The 17,561-nt window shown below is 36.3% G+C and overlaps 1 protein-coding gene across 3 annotated transcripts in view; it reads right to left on the bottom strand.

Annotated features, from left to right (window-relative positions):
* Positions 1-16,654, bottom strand: part of fign (fidgetin) — an 83,715-nt gene extending 67,061 nt beyond the window's left edge. The window contains exons 1-2 of one of the 3 annotated variants that reach the window (XM_082174679.1): positions 16,513-16,645; positions 15,715-15,826 (exon numbers count right to left, since the gene is read on the bottom strand). In XM_082174679.1, coding sequence (XP_082030805.1) covers positions 15,715-15,739 — 25 coding nt within the window. In that variant the 5' untranslated portion in view covers positions 15,740-15,826; positions 16,513-16,645. Of the gene's footprint in view, positions 1-15,714 lie in introns of all 3 variants that reach the window. The other 2 variants (XM_082174678.1, XM_082174680.1) reach the window with 2 other exon arrangements.
* Positions 16,655-17,561: the final 907 nt, after the last annotated feature.

Below are 17,561 nucleotides of genomic sequence, written 5' to 3'. Positions count from 1 at the left end.
ATTGCATTACAGATGAGGGTCAGACGGACATCTTTGGCATCGTGTATCAAGTTAAAAATAGCTGTAAAATAACAAATGTTAATAACAACACTTTAACGCACGTCTAAGACCCTGTGCTTGAGAATGTCGTACGATGCATGCACCAGTATCCAACAACTATCTGGTTTTTAACTACAAACGGTTCAAAACTGAAAAATTTGGCTAACATTTATTTTTCTATTTTTAAATGAAAAAATAATTAATACAGCAAAGAAACAGGGCGGCATGAAAGAGAAGTTGCGATAGTCTTTTCATCCCTATTGTGACGTATATCCGAGTGAAATGGCTTTTCAAACAAGTAAGAAAACAGGGCGGGACTTGATTTTGTTCGTGGGGAATTGATTGTAAAAATGTGTTTGCTATTGGTAGATCTCATGTGATTGACAGGTTGGTTGTCCCGCCCCTGCACCAGTAAACACGTCATTAGAGAAGAGATGTCGCTGCAAGAGTGAGAAGATATTGTGATTAAAGATTATAGAGTGCGCTTTAATAAATAATGGTGTGCATGGATACATCATTTATAATAAATACGGTAATAATCCATTAAAAACTACGATTTGTCAATTATGATTGTATGGTGACTTTAAATGAAAAGGCTTGTAACAGTCATTGTTTTTTTAATCAGAGTACACGTTATGTTTGTTGTTGCATGCATCCAATGGAGACTAAATAAATAAATAAATAAATAATATGCATGTTTCCATATAATTCTTTATTTTAAGGTGTCATTGTTACAGTGTAATTATACATTTAAGTACTAAGTAATATTAATCAACAACATGTACTTACTATAGGGTTAGGGTAGGATTAGGATTTGGTTGAGGGTTAGTTGCAAGTAATTATGCATGATTTACTGTTATTACTATGGTAAGTACATGTAACAAGGACACTCAAATAAAGTGATACCTCATTTTTATTGGACCTCAATTGGTGCAAAATGTCATTAATACATGAATTAATAATAATAAAATACACATACACGCACACACACAAAAAAAGCAATGCAATTAATGATTTCATGATCGATCATCTCTGTCACTTCCAAGTACTCGAGTACTTGTAAACGCCTAGTGACCGGTGCTGGAAACACTGCTATTTCCCCAGTAAAGAAGAGCGGCGCCGCTGTCTCCGGTCGCACATGAGAGTGTTACACAGCACATTAGCAGCTATTCTGGACGAGGAAAAGTCAACATTCCTCCCTGAGGTGATTTCACGATAATGAACACAAAAGAGGTGCCAGCCCTCATAAAGCTCAAGGATGATGCTGAACTCTATATGAGCTCTTTCTCTTTTAAATTAACGCAATTCCATGTGGACATTTAAAGGGATCGTCAAATAGGCCAGATCCTAAACATGCTTTACATAGCAATCCATCTCTTAAAGAGGACAGCGCACCTAGATGTGCCATCTTTGTGCATATTAAAATAGCATCTCAGAATAATTAATCATAATTTTTTCTAATACGGTGATAATCGCTTAAATGGCTTTGTAGAGTCACACACGCTAATTTCTCTGCAGGAGTCATACGTTTGTTTTCAAAATACATTTCACCAAATATACTAAATGCAAAAGATTCAGGCAAATATTGATGCATGATATACATGACTTTATCAGCCAATACTAGCAATATCAATAGATTTGGCAGATATTGTAAGCAAACAAATACAATCTTTCTATGCTGAGTTACAAACATACTTCACTGTTATCAATCTTACCAATTGTAAATGTTTTGATTTGATTGACCAAATTGATTTGCACATGCAAAATGTACAAATTCAGGATTTGTTTTAAAATAACTAAACAACAGATTTTCACCATGTCACCAAATTTACTAAAGGCAACATTGGGTAACACTGTCCTTGTTACATATACTTACCATAGTAATAACAGTAAATTATGCATAATTACATGCAACTAACCCTCAACCAAACCTTAACTCTATAGTAAGTACATGTAGTTGCTTATTATTACTCAGTACTTAAATATATAATTGCACTGTAACAATTGCACCTTAAAATAAAGTGTAACCCAACATTATTCTCAAGTAGGGATGTGCAAAATATACAAAAGGGTTTAACAATATTTTCTGAACTCGTCCAATTTGACTTAAAGCAACTAAACTTTAGATGGGAGACTTTCATGTGAATAATTTTAAAGTGACAATAGATTCACAGTAATGGGCATCATATTAGACAGTGGTCAAAATAAAAAATAATTAGTAATCAATCAAAATGTGTATATCAATCAGTGCATCCCTCGCATCCAATCAAACACATTCTGATAAGATAGAGAGCATATAACAAGACAAATCGGTGAAATAAAGAGAAATATCGAAAACCAAGCTTGAGACTAACACCTCCTCCAATAAAACTCTTCAGAAAGTGGAAGCTGAGAAGAACATCAGCTATTCACAAACAAACGTCATAGAGAAAGATCTGCAAAACTCTCTGTGGAAATGTGGCGGTTCATATGGGAATCTCATTAAGAGAAACCTTCAGGCTCATTCCAAACCAAATTGGTTCTACTTAGGAGTGAGGAAACAGGGTCATCCTTAACGCCTGCTGAACGGGGTGAAAAGGAAGGGTGGGGGTGCAGAAGATTGGGGGGGGGTTGTGTGTGTTCAGACATCCTAAAAAATAAAACCGAGCCTAAGCCCAAGGGAATGATCATTATAATCCACTCCTGCTAGGCCTCTAAACACTAAACGTTCCACATATTAATCAACTAAATCACAAAAGGGAAGTCTTTGTTTAGTAGCAATTACACCACTGAATATACAATTAAAAACAACTACATTTTTGATCTTGTTCTGCTTATAATATGCTTGAATTAATCTTCACGCTCATGTTAGAGAGTGCTAACTTTAAAAGTTGGATGTCTGAGGGGTGGGCAGCTTATCACTTGTGTCTTAACTCAATATTAACATACACATTAGCATACAATACAATTTCTACAATTAAATTCATGAAATTTACATCTATTCCATAATTATCCACGTTGAAGGGCATGAATGAAGGGCACTTCACACAATTTATGCGACCAGCAGATTCAGTGATGTCCTTTTATGCTAATTTGCAGGTTAATAATTTATGGGAGTTTAAGCAGATGCACCTATATATGTTTTGTGTTTAATGTCTATGTAATACCACACATTTATTGAAATAATCAATAAGCATCAATACTTTGGGCAAGTGGAGAATAATAGCATGATCAATGTAATATCTAATTTCCTAAAGCATTGATGCTTTGATTAAGAAATATGCAGGTTATCCAGTATAAGAGAATCTAAAATGATTTAAATAAGAATCAATACTTTGGGGAAGTGGAGAATAAATGTCTATTTATGCTCCAATTTCTCAAAGTACTGATGCTTTGATGAAATACAAAAAGATACTTAACGTTAAAAAAGTTACACAAAGAATATAAATGCATAGATAACGTAGGATACATAGTGCCTTTTCCTTAGAAGTCAACATTAAACACTGTGCTCAACCCAATTTGCTTATGTAATCTCATGCATTTCCAAGCGAAACAGGATATTCAAATTTCAGAAGCATCAATTTACAACATTCATATGAAATATAAGAAAAAGGAAAAATGTGAGCCGTTGAATCATGCACAACACGACCAGGGATGTGCATTAAGAAAGTAAATAGGGTCAATTCTGATTTTCCCATTGACTCCAACAAGAAATTGCACATAGGTTTTGGAGCCAAAAATCAACAAATGGCGAGGCTGTCAGCCCTTCAGGGCACTAAATGCAGGGTAATGCCTATGAGAGAGAGGTAGGCCGTGAAAGGCTGGGGTGAGTCAGGGTCAGCGTGAGCTGGTGAGCGCGACAGCTGAAAAGCGCAGCTCTACAGACTGCTGGGATGAGCTAATTACATTAGCACCCATCATTAGCACAGCCAGCCTGCCACCTCAGCAGCCAGCGCTCGTACAGCCTGCCGAGAGATGACCGGCCTCGCTTTCTGGTGGCTTTACTACCTGAAACCAACTCCTAATGGACATCACGGTCACGATGGAAGTCTCCGGGCAGCTGTCTGGTTTGTTTAAATGATCCAAGATTATGCCACAGAAATAAACACCTCATTTGAGTCAGCTTATAGGGAATTGTTTTGCGAATGGCTGCACACTTCTAACCTACAAACACACATCTTTTCTTTTTTTATGCAAGATTCCAAGATTCGATTATGATCTGTGGTGTGTCGTATTGTGAATTCTAGACTTTTCTTGACAGCATTTAATGTGAGATGGGAGAAACTGTTAGAGATTTTGCTATACCTTTTATATAGATATTTAAACATTACGTTTAGTCATTTAGGGTTCAAGACACAACTATAATCAATTTATATATAATTCAATTCATGTGCAATAACATTTGTGCATCAACGCAGCGCACTAAATTAGAATTTAAAGAGACTACCCATTTCATGCTGTTAACATTATTATTTTATTATTACATATACATAATTATTACATTATTATTATCTTTTTAACTTTTAAGTATCAAGTGAGAAGTTGCACTTATGGCAGCCTTAATCATTTGTTATAAATGATCTGATCTTTTGGTTTGCATCTGTTAATGTTAGAAAAAGATTAAATCCAAAAGATCACACATATACACACACACACACACACACACACACACACACACACACACATACACTGTTATATTTTATATGAATGTTGTAAATTGATGCTTCTGAAATTTGAATATCCTGTTTCGCTTGGAAATACATGAGATTACATAAGCAAATTGGGTTGAGCACAGTGTTTAATGTTGACTTCTAAGGAAAAGGCACTATGTATCCTACGTTATCTATGCATTTATATTCTTTGTGTAACTTTTTTATGTTAAGTATCTTTTTGTATATCATCAAAGCATCAGTACTTTGAGAAACTGGAGCATAAATAGAATTGATTATGCATTTATTCTCCACTTCCCCATATATATATTTATTAATTTTTTTTTACAAATTCACCATAGTCCCCAATTGATTAATCAGTGTATTAAGATAATTGTTTTGTATTAAGTCAAGTTCAAAATATTAGTTTGATTTTGTTGACATATTAGAGATTAAAGTTTTTACGAAGGGGATTTGGGATATCTCTTTTTATTAGTGGTGTGACGAGATCGCGTGCCACGAGATATCGTGATATTAAAACATGACGATATTTCTCGTCGAGGTAAAAAGCTGTCAAAATAAAAGTTTAAACCATCGCTCTGAGTTTAAAATAAAAATATTTTTCACTTAAAGCATATGATTCTCTGAATTATTCTCTGGCATTACTACATGGTTTCATATAGACATCATTTGTGTTGCATTTCCAGTAAAAACTATACCTATGACATTAAATTACTGATAGATTCTGTTCATACCGCCCACCCTAAACCTGCGAGCTTCGGTTACGGCTGCAATGCTCAAACCAGTGTCCTTCCTAAGGCCTGACGCCACAAGCCTCCACAGCACTCGTCCCATCTGCGTCCGCTCCTGCCGGCAGGCCTCACACACGGCTCCTCGCCGCCACACTCAAGGTTTCTCCTATCAATCCTTGGCACACTGCCAACCTGTCAGCCAGCCGCGCTCCGCCGAGGACGAATAGAGCGCCGGGAAGTTAGCGCGCGGCATCGGCACGATAGCTCACGTCTCCCCATGATCATCAGCCTAATTAAGATCTGACTGCTTTTATGTGATCTTTAGTAGTACATCAAAATATCAATTTGAGACAATTAGCTGCTGAACGTGATAACTCAATTCATCATTCCTGAAGGATTTTTTTCATTCTTTCTTTCACAGGCACAGAATACAGGGGAAGGAAGAAAAAAAGAAAAGAAACAGCCAAAATATTGGCTCTCACATTGAATGTTTTCTGCCATGCATATCAATGGACACGTTTTTTTTTTTTTTTTTTTTTTGGGAGGGGGGGAGGGTTCTCAGAGGCTAATTTCAAGACATTAATTACAATTTTATGTTCTCATTAGATGATATAATTCCCTCTCCAAGTCGAGCTTCAAATGACTGTGATCTCCACTCGCCATGTTTTCCCCGGCTTAGGGTAATTCACATGAATTTAAATGTCATGAAACATCAAATAATGAATTAAAGAAAAGGGATTTCAGCAGCCTACAATAAAAGAAAGTGATGCCTATGAAAATGAACCGGGCGGTTTTTCCCGTCAAGGCTGTAATAATAGGGACAAACCTCTTTCAATTAAATCCCTCCAAAATCCTAGTCCAAACTAATTCAAGGATATTATATTTTAACAAAAGACATAGGGATGCAAAAAAAAATAAGTCATGCATCTCAGATGCATTGTGGGTCAGCTAAAGCCTTGAGCTTCCCAGTCAATAGCAAACTTGTTGCATATGCAACATCTGAGGCTAAACAGAAAGAAAGAAGAAAAAGCAGCAGTTTATTTACTAGATTAATTTCTCTAATGTTTCTTATCTTCATGCACTTCCAGACACTTCAGCAGGCATAGAAACCCCTCTCTCAACACACAACAGAACGTTTTGAAGTGGGACTGAAATTGCTCGTCTCATTTCTCAAGGTTGTTCAATGATAAAAGGACACATTTCTCGGCTGGAAGGAAGGTATATTGACAAATCGTGTGACCCTGCTATTCTAAGCCCTGTGAAACTAGGTGACAACAGTGCATTTGTGATTAACAATTATTCAGTTTCACAATTTAGACCAATCGCAGCAAACACAAAATGCATCTAAGAACTTTACACACAAGAGTCAGCGTTAAAAAGGGCCTTTGCAACGGCCAACCTTTAAATTGCTAAAACGATAAAATCCTGTTACCAGTCGTCAATTCATGCCAAAATAGGACGTTGCAGCAGGTATTCGACAATGCCTGTGCGATGCATCAGAAGTAGGCTACACTTCAAAACCAGATAGTTTGGCATCAAAGGTCAGAGCAGAAATAATTATTGTCACGCGTTAAATATTCAGAAAAGTGCAGATTGTCTTTCATGGCGAGGTGCAAGGTTCGCTCTCAGCACGTCTCCTTCATTTCCCTTCAACTAAAGAAGAGAACGTGTCTTGTTCTGCAAAGCCCATTAAAAAAATCAAAAAGTTTAGTATGTCTAATTAAAATGTAAACAGAGTAATGAAGACATCAGTGATTTAAGGCGATGTCTCTCTCCTTGCCACTGGGGGTATGATAATTACTCAAGCAAATGTGGGAACGCAGGAGAATCTGCGCGCTGCCTAGATTAACAGTTCTGCTGCTAAAACTGGTTTTTCCCACCAGGGGATTGAGTGTTCGCAAACCAATCCCCAGCAGGCAGTGCGCTGCCACTTCGCTTTATGCAGCCAGACAGCTTTAGTGACCAGGGACGGAGAAAAACAAAAGCTCAGACTCATTGTTTGAAATGGCAGAAAAAAGAAAAAGGACCAAAGCGCCGCTTATGTTCCGTTCTAATAATTCAGATTGTTTGTTTGAAACACTGGCGCTACTTTAACTTTATCGTCTTTGTGGTTTTTTTTTTTTTTTTTTTAAGGGCTGTAGTGGATTAGTGAGTCTATCGGAAAAAACAGACCAACAAAACATAGAGAAGCAGGTTTACATTTCTCTGAAATATGGCTGAGCGGTATAATGTCATAATATATCTGCAGTGATTTTAATATGGTTTTACTGGTTTGTCTCTGATTTAAACCTGGCGAGTTTGATTCATTTCAGTGAATCAGTTCGGACTGTCCATAACTGATTCAAACTTTTGATTCAACAATTAATTCACAATAAAGTCGCTGTTCACGGTAGTGTTTCGCACATTAAAATGTTTTAGTAAAAATATATGCGAGGAAATTGCCGTGGTTATTTTAACTAGATCTTCTTCATTTAACATTTTAGATCATTTCAGTGAATCAGTTCAAACTGTCCATAACTGATTCAAACTTTGATTCAACAATTAATTCACAATAAAGTCGCTTGAAACTGTTCACGGAAGTGTTTCACACATTAAAATGTTTTAGTAAAAATATATGCGAGGAAATTGCCGTGGTTATTTTAACTAGATCTTCTTCATTTAACATTTTAGATCATTTCAGTGAATCAGTTCAAACTGTCCGTCAACAAATCAATTCAAAACTCAAATGCTAAAAATCGCAAAAAATGTTCACAGAAGTGTTTCACACATTAAAATGTTTTAGTAAACATATATGCAAGTAAATAGCTGTGTGCAAAACCTTGATTACTTCAGTTAGATCTTTATTTTATTTCTGACATTAAACATTTTAAATAATGAATCAGTTCAAACTGTCCGTTTCAGTGAATCAATTCAAAACTCTGATTCAACAGTTCATTTGTGACATTACTAAAAATGTTCACCATGCATTAAAATGTTTTAGTAAAAATATATGAGAGTAAATTGCTGTGGTTATTTTAACTAGATCTTCTTCATTTAACATTTTAGATCATTTCAGTGAATCAGTTCAAACTGTCCATAACTGATTCAAACTTTTGATTCAACAATTCATTCACAATAAAGTCGCTTAAAACTGTTCACGGAAGTGTTTCACACATTAAAATTGTTTTAGTAAAATTATATGCGAGGAAATTGCTGTGGTTATTTTAACTAGATCTTCTTCATTTAACATTTTAGATCATTTCAGTGAATCAGTTCGAACTGTCCGTTTCAGTGAATCAATTCAAAACTCTGATTCAACAGTTCATTTGTGCTATTACTAAAAACGTTCACCATGCATTAAAATGTTTTAGTACAAATACATGCAAGTAAATATCTGTTTACGATCATGCAAAGTTATACTGGTGCATATAAACGAAAATAATTAACTACCGTCCTTCCTATTCAGTGTTCGTTCAGGAGAAAAACAGTGTGGATTATTTATATCGACTGATATTAACTAATCATTATTTACAGTATTTAGGGAACTTCTAACATTAAACATATATGACAACAATGACTAGCTGAAATTACGTTTAAAAAAAGATAAACATAAATAAATATCACATTTATAAGCAATTTGAGAGAAAATACATAAATATTATTAAAATATCATCAAAAGGGCAATACAATATTTTCAGATTTTTAGCTTTATAACAATCTAACCTGAACTATACTAACAGAGAAATCACTCATACAATCATGCATCCCTCAAACCAAATGCTGTTATCAACAAAAGCACCGATGTACTATAATGCTCAGTGTTCACATCCATCCTCAGCGAGTTAAAGCTTTTAAAACGGAGCCGACTGTCAACAGAACATGATTTTTGCTTTGTTTTGACTGTTATTATTCTGCCGTGCGTGTGTGTGTGTATGTGTGTGTGTGTGCGCGACGTATCATAATGAACGGGAGTCTAGTGGCGTCCTCACCGCTGACTGTCAATCACGGTTACGCTCCTCTGATCAGATCACATCGCCGGCTAACTACAGATCAAACCGTCCTGACAAATGTTAAAAACAGCACATTTACATGGAGCCAGCCATAGCGTGACCCTAATGAAAGAGAAAAGACACCGAGACAAACACCTTTCAGTGTCTTTTCTTGCACACGATTATCGACTAAAAATAACCCACAGCGAGCCAAATGAATCAAATCAAGTATTCTGCAAATCAATACGTGTGGCGCGTTTAAGTCCTCATTTGTTGATTCGCCCCATGGAGAGGCCCGATAAACTGGTGAGAGATGAGGGCACTTCACCTCTGTTCAGGTTTACGATGAACCGCTACATCTTTTACATCATCAGACAGCCTTTTTTTGTCCAATATCTCAATGGCAGGAACATTTACTGGAGCAGAACGCCTGGAAATTTTTTTTTTTTGTGCTTCACGCCACCGTGCACAATAGCATCCTAAACGCCACGGTCGATACCATCATTACGGGTACGACAACCGCTTAATAATGAAATTCCAGTAACATTGACTTAAGCAAAACAAAAAAGGAAAACGTAATGCGTTTAAGATATACACGGAAGGGGGAGAAGACGACGGCAGCCTCGAGCGCGAATACTTTCTTCTCCCGCGACTCTAGAGGATGATTTCAGAGCCGAGAAAGCAAAACAGGCCTACAGCACGGATAACAGACATATGTGCATTTTAAAAGACATGCAACCCTGTACGCTGTCAGTCACAAGCAAAGCGAGGTAGAGAGAGGCCGACAGACAGAAAGTGTCTAAATGAGCTGGTGGAGAGAGGAGCGGGAGGGGGGATGTCAAGGATTCATGGTCCTTCATCTTTGCAGTAGAGCAAACACATCTCTCAGTATAGCAACAGACAGCTGCAACCACTTCCAAATGCACTCTAACTTAGATCAGTGAAAGAATTGTCAGCGCACACCGAATCATACGAAGATAACACAGCCAGCTGCCACGAGAGAGAGAGACAGAGAGAGAGAGAGATCCCTGCGTGGAAATGAAATTTGTTGCGTTTGCACGCGTCCGTCTCCCTTGGGGTTCTTCCTCGGCGTTCGGATGAAAAGCACGCGAGACTACGCTTAACATATTTGCTTAAAGATGACAAGCCGCTACTGATTTCATTTGAGCCGGGCTTTTGTCTGAAACGGAGACAGGGGGTACCGAATAAGATTTGTTACACAGACTGACAAATGTATCCGTCTGTACGGATGAGTGTTTCATCAATTTGAAACGGCCCCCGAGATCCCCCAAGGTGCTCATCCGCCAGCGAGCCGAGTTAGTCTGAAGGTTCCCTTTAATTGTCACCATTAGATTGAGATAAAACCTGTCATTCTCATTTATACAAACAATCCCAGGAGGCCCGGGCCACTTACACGTCTAACGCACCAACGGCATCGTCTTCTGCCAACGCTGGGCTTCTAAACCGTAAATCCCGGTATACCTACAGCATGACGCTTGCTGTACTGTGGCACACACACATGTGGACCACTGTACGTTACTTACGTGATTCGAACATTGCAATGGGAAAATACACAACATGATGCACCATTGAAACACAGGTTTGTGCATATTAGAACAGATTTGAATGTGGCTCGTCCAATTAGAATCAATTAGGCCTTAACTCAAGCCGTTTTCTGATCTAATGCCAGATCTATTTATTTCTTAGTTGACGTCCATAAACTTTCATTTGAAAAATTTCCTTTCATTCAGAGATTTTCAGAAATCATTTCAGACTAATCATTTCAGATTAGTCAGAAAACATGCATCACCAACCGTATGGTTATTTATATACTCCATTTGTTTTAGAATTTCTCACAAAAATAACTATATTGTGATACAGTTACTGGGATTTCAAATACTCGTACCATGATATACGCTTTTGGCCATTCGCCCACCACTAACCTGTAACTGACTTGCTAAAGATGCACCTACAGATTAAAAAATATATATTTCTTGTACTATTCTGGAAAAAAATTTGGAGTAGGATTTACTTGAAAAAAGCTAGGCAACTTTTTCCACTCAGAAAATGCTAGTAAATTTACAAAGATTTGCCAAGTAATAACCGAAACATATTTATCAGTAGCTTTAATTAGAAATCTTTAAGTTAAACTTACTTTGAATATTAAGTCAACTTTACTTAACCTAGTTAAGTGAAAGTAACAAAGAAAATAAGTCATTTTAACTTGGCTAGTAAAAGGTTGATTATTATCGATTTAGTTGAAATTTCCTTTGCATTACATTTCACTCAAACAATAATATTGAAATACACCAATCATTTATAGTATGTGTTTTACTTAGATTATCTAAATAATTTATACGACATCATGTCAGATGTTAATCATCATGTGAATGCAAACACCTCAATACTTGGTAGACAATACACAATGACGGTAACATTAGATGGATCGTTTTTGTGTTTGAATGTGTCATTTTGAGCAGAAAATTTACTCAAAATGTCAAGTTACTAATCCTGACAACAAAAGTAATGATAAAACAGTGTAAATACAGCTGGAAACCAGTGAAAAATGAACCTCATTAATTATTCAAGGTCCAGTGCATGATGGGAACCCCCGTATCAGAAAAGTTGAGTAATTTGTACTTAATTTTATTGAGTTGATATTTACGCTTTCATTTCTACTCGCTTGAATTAAGTACTGATATGAAATTTACTTAGTTTTTTTTAAATTCTTGCCTGAACTAACTTTTTCATGTAAATTACATTGTTTTTTTTCAGTAGTATTTACTTCACCAAAAAATATTTTTTTACAGTGTAGGATCCTTATAGAAACATTCTGTGGTGAGCTTTGTTACTAAACAATTGGTAAGGTTGCAATCTACTGTTAAAAAATAAATAAAAAAGGTACAAGAAACCCCCACAAAACTACAAAACCCACATTGTGCCATGATGAGTAATATCTCACAATCTCAGCCTGATGCATTTGCTTCAAAAAGCTCTACATGCCAAACACAGATCAATAGAACGACTCTGTCATACACTGTATGCGATGCAACTTACTCGCATCATGTTGTTTTTTAAGTGTAACCAAGCTGAGCTTGATTTAGACTCGTTCAATAATTTAAGGTAATTGACCTGAATAAATCCAGATTAAATGTTCTAGGTTTTCTGTCTAAACATTTTTACAGTGTGATGAGAGTCTATTTAAAAACTACAGTGCATTTCACACAAACCCTCCAAACGTTAATGGCCACTATGAATATGTAAAAGAGTGGTTTGTAAACCATCAGAACAGAGGGAAATTGAAAGCTGCATATTGAAAAATATTATATTTACACCAGATATGACTGATCATGTGAGAATTCAATCGTTTTCCTTGATGGATAATGCTGCTGGCCTCACTGTTGCCAATATTAATACATCAGACCAACAAGCAAGTCAACAAAAAACTTGTTTCAAATGAATGCAAGTTTGATGAATGTGAATTAATATATGCTATAAACACATTTATATAGGCCTTTATGTTTTTAGATGGATATATTTTAAATGCAATGCTGCAAAATATTTGCTTTCACTAGTACAAAAACTCACAAATAATGAGATTACGAAAATCCATGTAAAATAATTACAGAGAAATTGGGAAAATATATACATTTGTTAAAATAGAAACGCTGTCGAAATATGTTTATACTGCATGTAACAGATTTGTGAAATAAATTTCCAAAAATAATGTGTTTGAGCCAATTAACTGCATGATGCAGCTAAATACAAAATGTCAGTACATATTCAAACGTCATAAGAATACAAACTAATGAACATTACAGTCACTAGGTTACATGATGGGAAAAAAAAACCCCTCTCAAATAAAGAGATTTAAAAATGCATGCAAAATAACTGTGTTCTTTTCACTGCATGACACTGTTGAAACTGCACAGTATACTTATTTTTATCATAGAAAAGCGGTCTAGTTCTAAATATGTTTAAACTGCCTGACCCTGTAATAGATTTGTGCAAGAATTTGACGAAAATAATGTGTTAAAGACATTTAACTGCTAAATACAAATGACAGTACATTCAGATGTCATAAGAACACAAACTAATGAACACTGCAGCCAACGCTATCTCTATATATGTATGAAACTTGTCAAAATATTGGCCAAAACGCAAGCCCCAATCTAACGGTTTGCACGCATCTGCTAATTGCCGCATCATCCGCGCGGGCTGAACGTCTTCTATAGGTCTGTGTGTAGCGGTCTGTGTGTAGCGAGATGCCTGTAGCCCTGTGCTAGAATGTCAACACAAGATACATCAAGCAAAGAGGGTGCTGAAAAGGGGAGGGGTCAGCATCTGTCATCACGCACACCACAAAACTCAACATGAGGTTTCATGTCAACCCTGCGGACTCACACGCACACACACAGGCTCACGCAAACTGACGTGCCGCGCAATCAGGAGTGTGTGAAGCTGTCGTGTCGTTTAACATGCTCATAAAGCCCAGCCTGGGGTTAAACCGGGACCCAGTTAACGATAACAGCGCTTTCACACGTCAGCCGCTCGCTGCGCCCACAAGGAATCCCTCCGAGCACCAACCTAGCACATCACTTTGTCAAAATAGCATCATATTAAAAGCTTAAAGTATACTTATTAATAACATTAAACACCTCAAACTCATATCTGCAAAGCTAAATTAGGTCACTGATGCCTGTTGTGTTAATATACCTCTGCTAACTGCAGTGCATTACACATCTAATGGCTTATTAGACCTCCCTACAGGAAAGAGAAAAAACACATGCTCAATGTCCACTTTGATTAAAACACATCACAAAAAACACTCTACTGTAATGAAATCACTCATCATGTAGTGCATTTTTCTATTGATAGAGCTGAAGAGGCTTGGAAAACACACTTCAGTCTTAGTCAGGCGATTTTTGATTGTGTTTTTAAATAACAAAATGCAAATGCAAGAGGTATTCAGAAAATAACTAACATTATAAATGAAAAATTTTGTTTTTTTTTTGTTTTTGTTGGTTGGTTAGTTTGTTGAGAGTGAAAACCAAAGGTTTGAATATGAAAATGTAAAACAAATCGACATTCAATTGCCTTAAAAAAAATAAAGTAAACACTACAAGTTTGCATTGACAGTGGCATAACCTTCAACAAATCAATTTCTGACCTCAACTTTCTAATCTGACAACATCCACAGAACTAAGAGCCAGAGCTAAAGAATTGGGAAAGAAATATCCACAAGTACAAAGAAGAAAGGACACGCATAGAAAAATAGCTAAATGTGCATAATGCAAGGGTGCACATCAAAAATTCATGCAAATATGTGTTCAAGAACTACATAAAATGTAGTAATATACAACCTCACTGATGGATGAAGTCCCATATTAAGGCTGAAAAATGTATGCGGCCACATACAGTAATTCCTTCTGGTAACTTCTCTATGCCCGCTTAGTGCTTGATACTAAAAAAGTGAATATTTACAGGGACAAATCTCTACCTAGTCACTAAACATTGTGCTTTGATATCGATTTAGTATTTCAAATAATATAATTGGCTTGAATAAACCAAGACTTTGTATGTATATAGTACATTTTTAAGCTGTTTTGAAAAAGACTGAAAAAAGAGATAATGAATAACGTGAATGCATATCACTCCAGATTGAAGTTTTATGCAAATTTACAATTAAACAAATACCAACTACAACTTCATACACAGCTAATTAACTCAAACTTAAACTGCCTAACTTATTATAATCTAAATATAGTTGGGTTTAGAACAAATTCAAGCCTAGATAAAACAAAATAATCGGCAAATGTAAAACAAAAATAGTAATTTTGCTTGTAAAAAAAAAGGGCTCGGTTAGGACATTAGAGTATATTTTCAAAGATTATAGTAAATATTAATGTCACATGTCTTCTTTAAAGATATGAAAGATAATACATATTTAAAGACCTCGTGTTTAATTCAAAAATAAGTCGCTAATCATCATTTTGACAGTAAGTTGACATTGTGTCAACTTAGTTCTGACAGACTGAGGTAAACACATCGCACGCGACTCTTATAATTATATATGCAATATATGCAAATTTGCACAACTTTTATACAAACACGCTTAAGTTAGATCAAGATATATACATTAGGAATGCTTTATACGTGTGAAATAGAATCATGCATGCATTATTAACATACAATCTAACAGGTTACGTGAATATAGCTGCTGTTTATAGTCTAGCACGCATTTCATGACTAAAACAAACCACACCATGCAAGTACAAGCACAAATGTAATAGTGTATGCCAAAATATAAACAATAAATCAACGTACCATGTACACTGGAGCTAGTGATCATCTTCTCAAAGGCGCAAACAGGAGAAAGGAAAATGTGAATTCCAAAGGTTGCTTACAGCCACTTTTTCCTCTCAGCTATCGAATTACACTGTGAAAACCAGGGGCCTTTTCGTCAGGTATTCATTTAACCTACATGCATATAATTAAGAAGGCAAAACCAACAAAAGCTCTTGGACAACATGTGAGAGGAGGAGAGAGAGGAGGAGAGAGAGAGAGGGAAGGAGGAAAAAAAAAACATGACCACGACAGCGAGCTCATGTCAGTTTCCCTCCCCAGGTTTAAAGAAACGATATTATCCTAATGGAAACACGCATTGTATGTCTTTTTTACTTTACAAACACATTTGCGGTCCCAAAAAAAAAGTCAAGAATAAAAAAATGCACATTTTATATGATACGCAAAAAAGGAAGGATGCAAAAACTTTTTCAGATTATTATTGTGTAGGCTATAATGCGGCTCTAGTGCACCAGAAAGTTACTTTTACGAATTTCAACCCCACCCACTCTCACTTTCCAATGCAAAATGTAATTAATCATATTCAACTATCACTGATCAACTTCATCCGCCTGCGCGTTAACATCCCGTTGCACGCGCGATCACATCTCGTATCAAAACACAATCCATGTATTTAGATATGGACAGCGCGAGCGCTTCATTTCAGCCCGGTGATGCATGGACTGGACATGCGTTGCGATAAAGGCAGGCGCTCGCGCTCCTCTCCTCTAGTCCAGTTTAATTCCTAATTTCGGTGGAAATAGCCGGGTTAACTCTTACCTGTTAGTATGACAGGATAACCTCTCGGGTTAGAGCGGCATCGATCCGACGGGCACGCTGATGAATGCTTCTGCGGGTTAAGCGACTTGAAACCATTCCAAGTTAGTGTGGGGAAGACTGACCACTGCCTCTGCCATGTTGGAATTTCAAACCCCAAACAGCTGCTCTAGAGAAGCACAGCGTGCCGCAGATTGCGCATGCGCGCTGCGCGAGAGCCAAATTCAAAGCAACGGTCAGATTTGCCTAAACACTCTCAGTGGAGTAGCGCTCGCTGTCCTGTCACAGTACACAGACAGAAATTATTAATCAATGAGCTGTATATGGACTTTTTGTCTCTATACGCGATGTATATATATAACACAAGAAGTAAAATAAGTGAGTATAATATTTAATATTATTGATATATTGTAAAATCCACGTCGTAAGAGCGAAAAACGTTCACTAAATCACTGCGCAGCGATCGATATTTAAAAAAAAATCTATTTTCAATGAACTGACAGAGTCAAATAACATTCAGAACTACATTAATATAAAACACACAGTCAGGGGGTAGGCTGCTAATTATAGAAATAAAGGTAAAGATTCCCATGTAGCCATCGTTATTTCTATTGTGTCAGTGGCTATAATTCATGAACATTACGTTTTAATTAAAAAGTTTTTAAAAAGTGTGTCATATTGTAAATGGATATAGCACAGCTTCTTGTACCTCAATATCTAAATATTAGTGCTGTCAAATCGATTTATCCCATCTAACATAAAATGTATGTGTAGGCTACTGTATATTGTATACACACAAGTATAGAATATATATATATACACACACACACACACACACACATATTATATAAACATAAACATTTATGTTGGATGCAATTAATCATGATTAATCAGTTTGACAGCACTACATAAAATTAAGAAATTAAGTGATTTAATGGGCGTTTTACTATTCCTCATCCTTAAGGCTATACATTTTTCAATATCACAACTAACTTTACACCCACAACAACCTAGCATTTACACGAGCAAGCACCAGTCACATTTTCTTTAAA

The sequence above is a fragment of the Leuciscus leuciscus genome (assembly GCF_965113295.1).
Source record: "Leuciscus leuciscus genome assembly, chromosome: 7".
Lineage (NCBI taxonomy): Eukaryota > Metazoa > Chordata > Actinopteri > Cypriniformes > Leuciscidae > Leuciscus > Leuciscus leuciscus.
The sequence above is the reverse complement of the archived record's forward strand: the minus strand, read 5'-3'. Positions and strand labels throughout refer to the sequence as shown.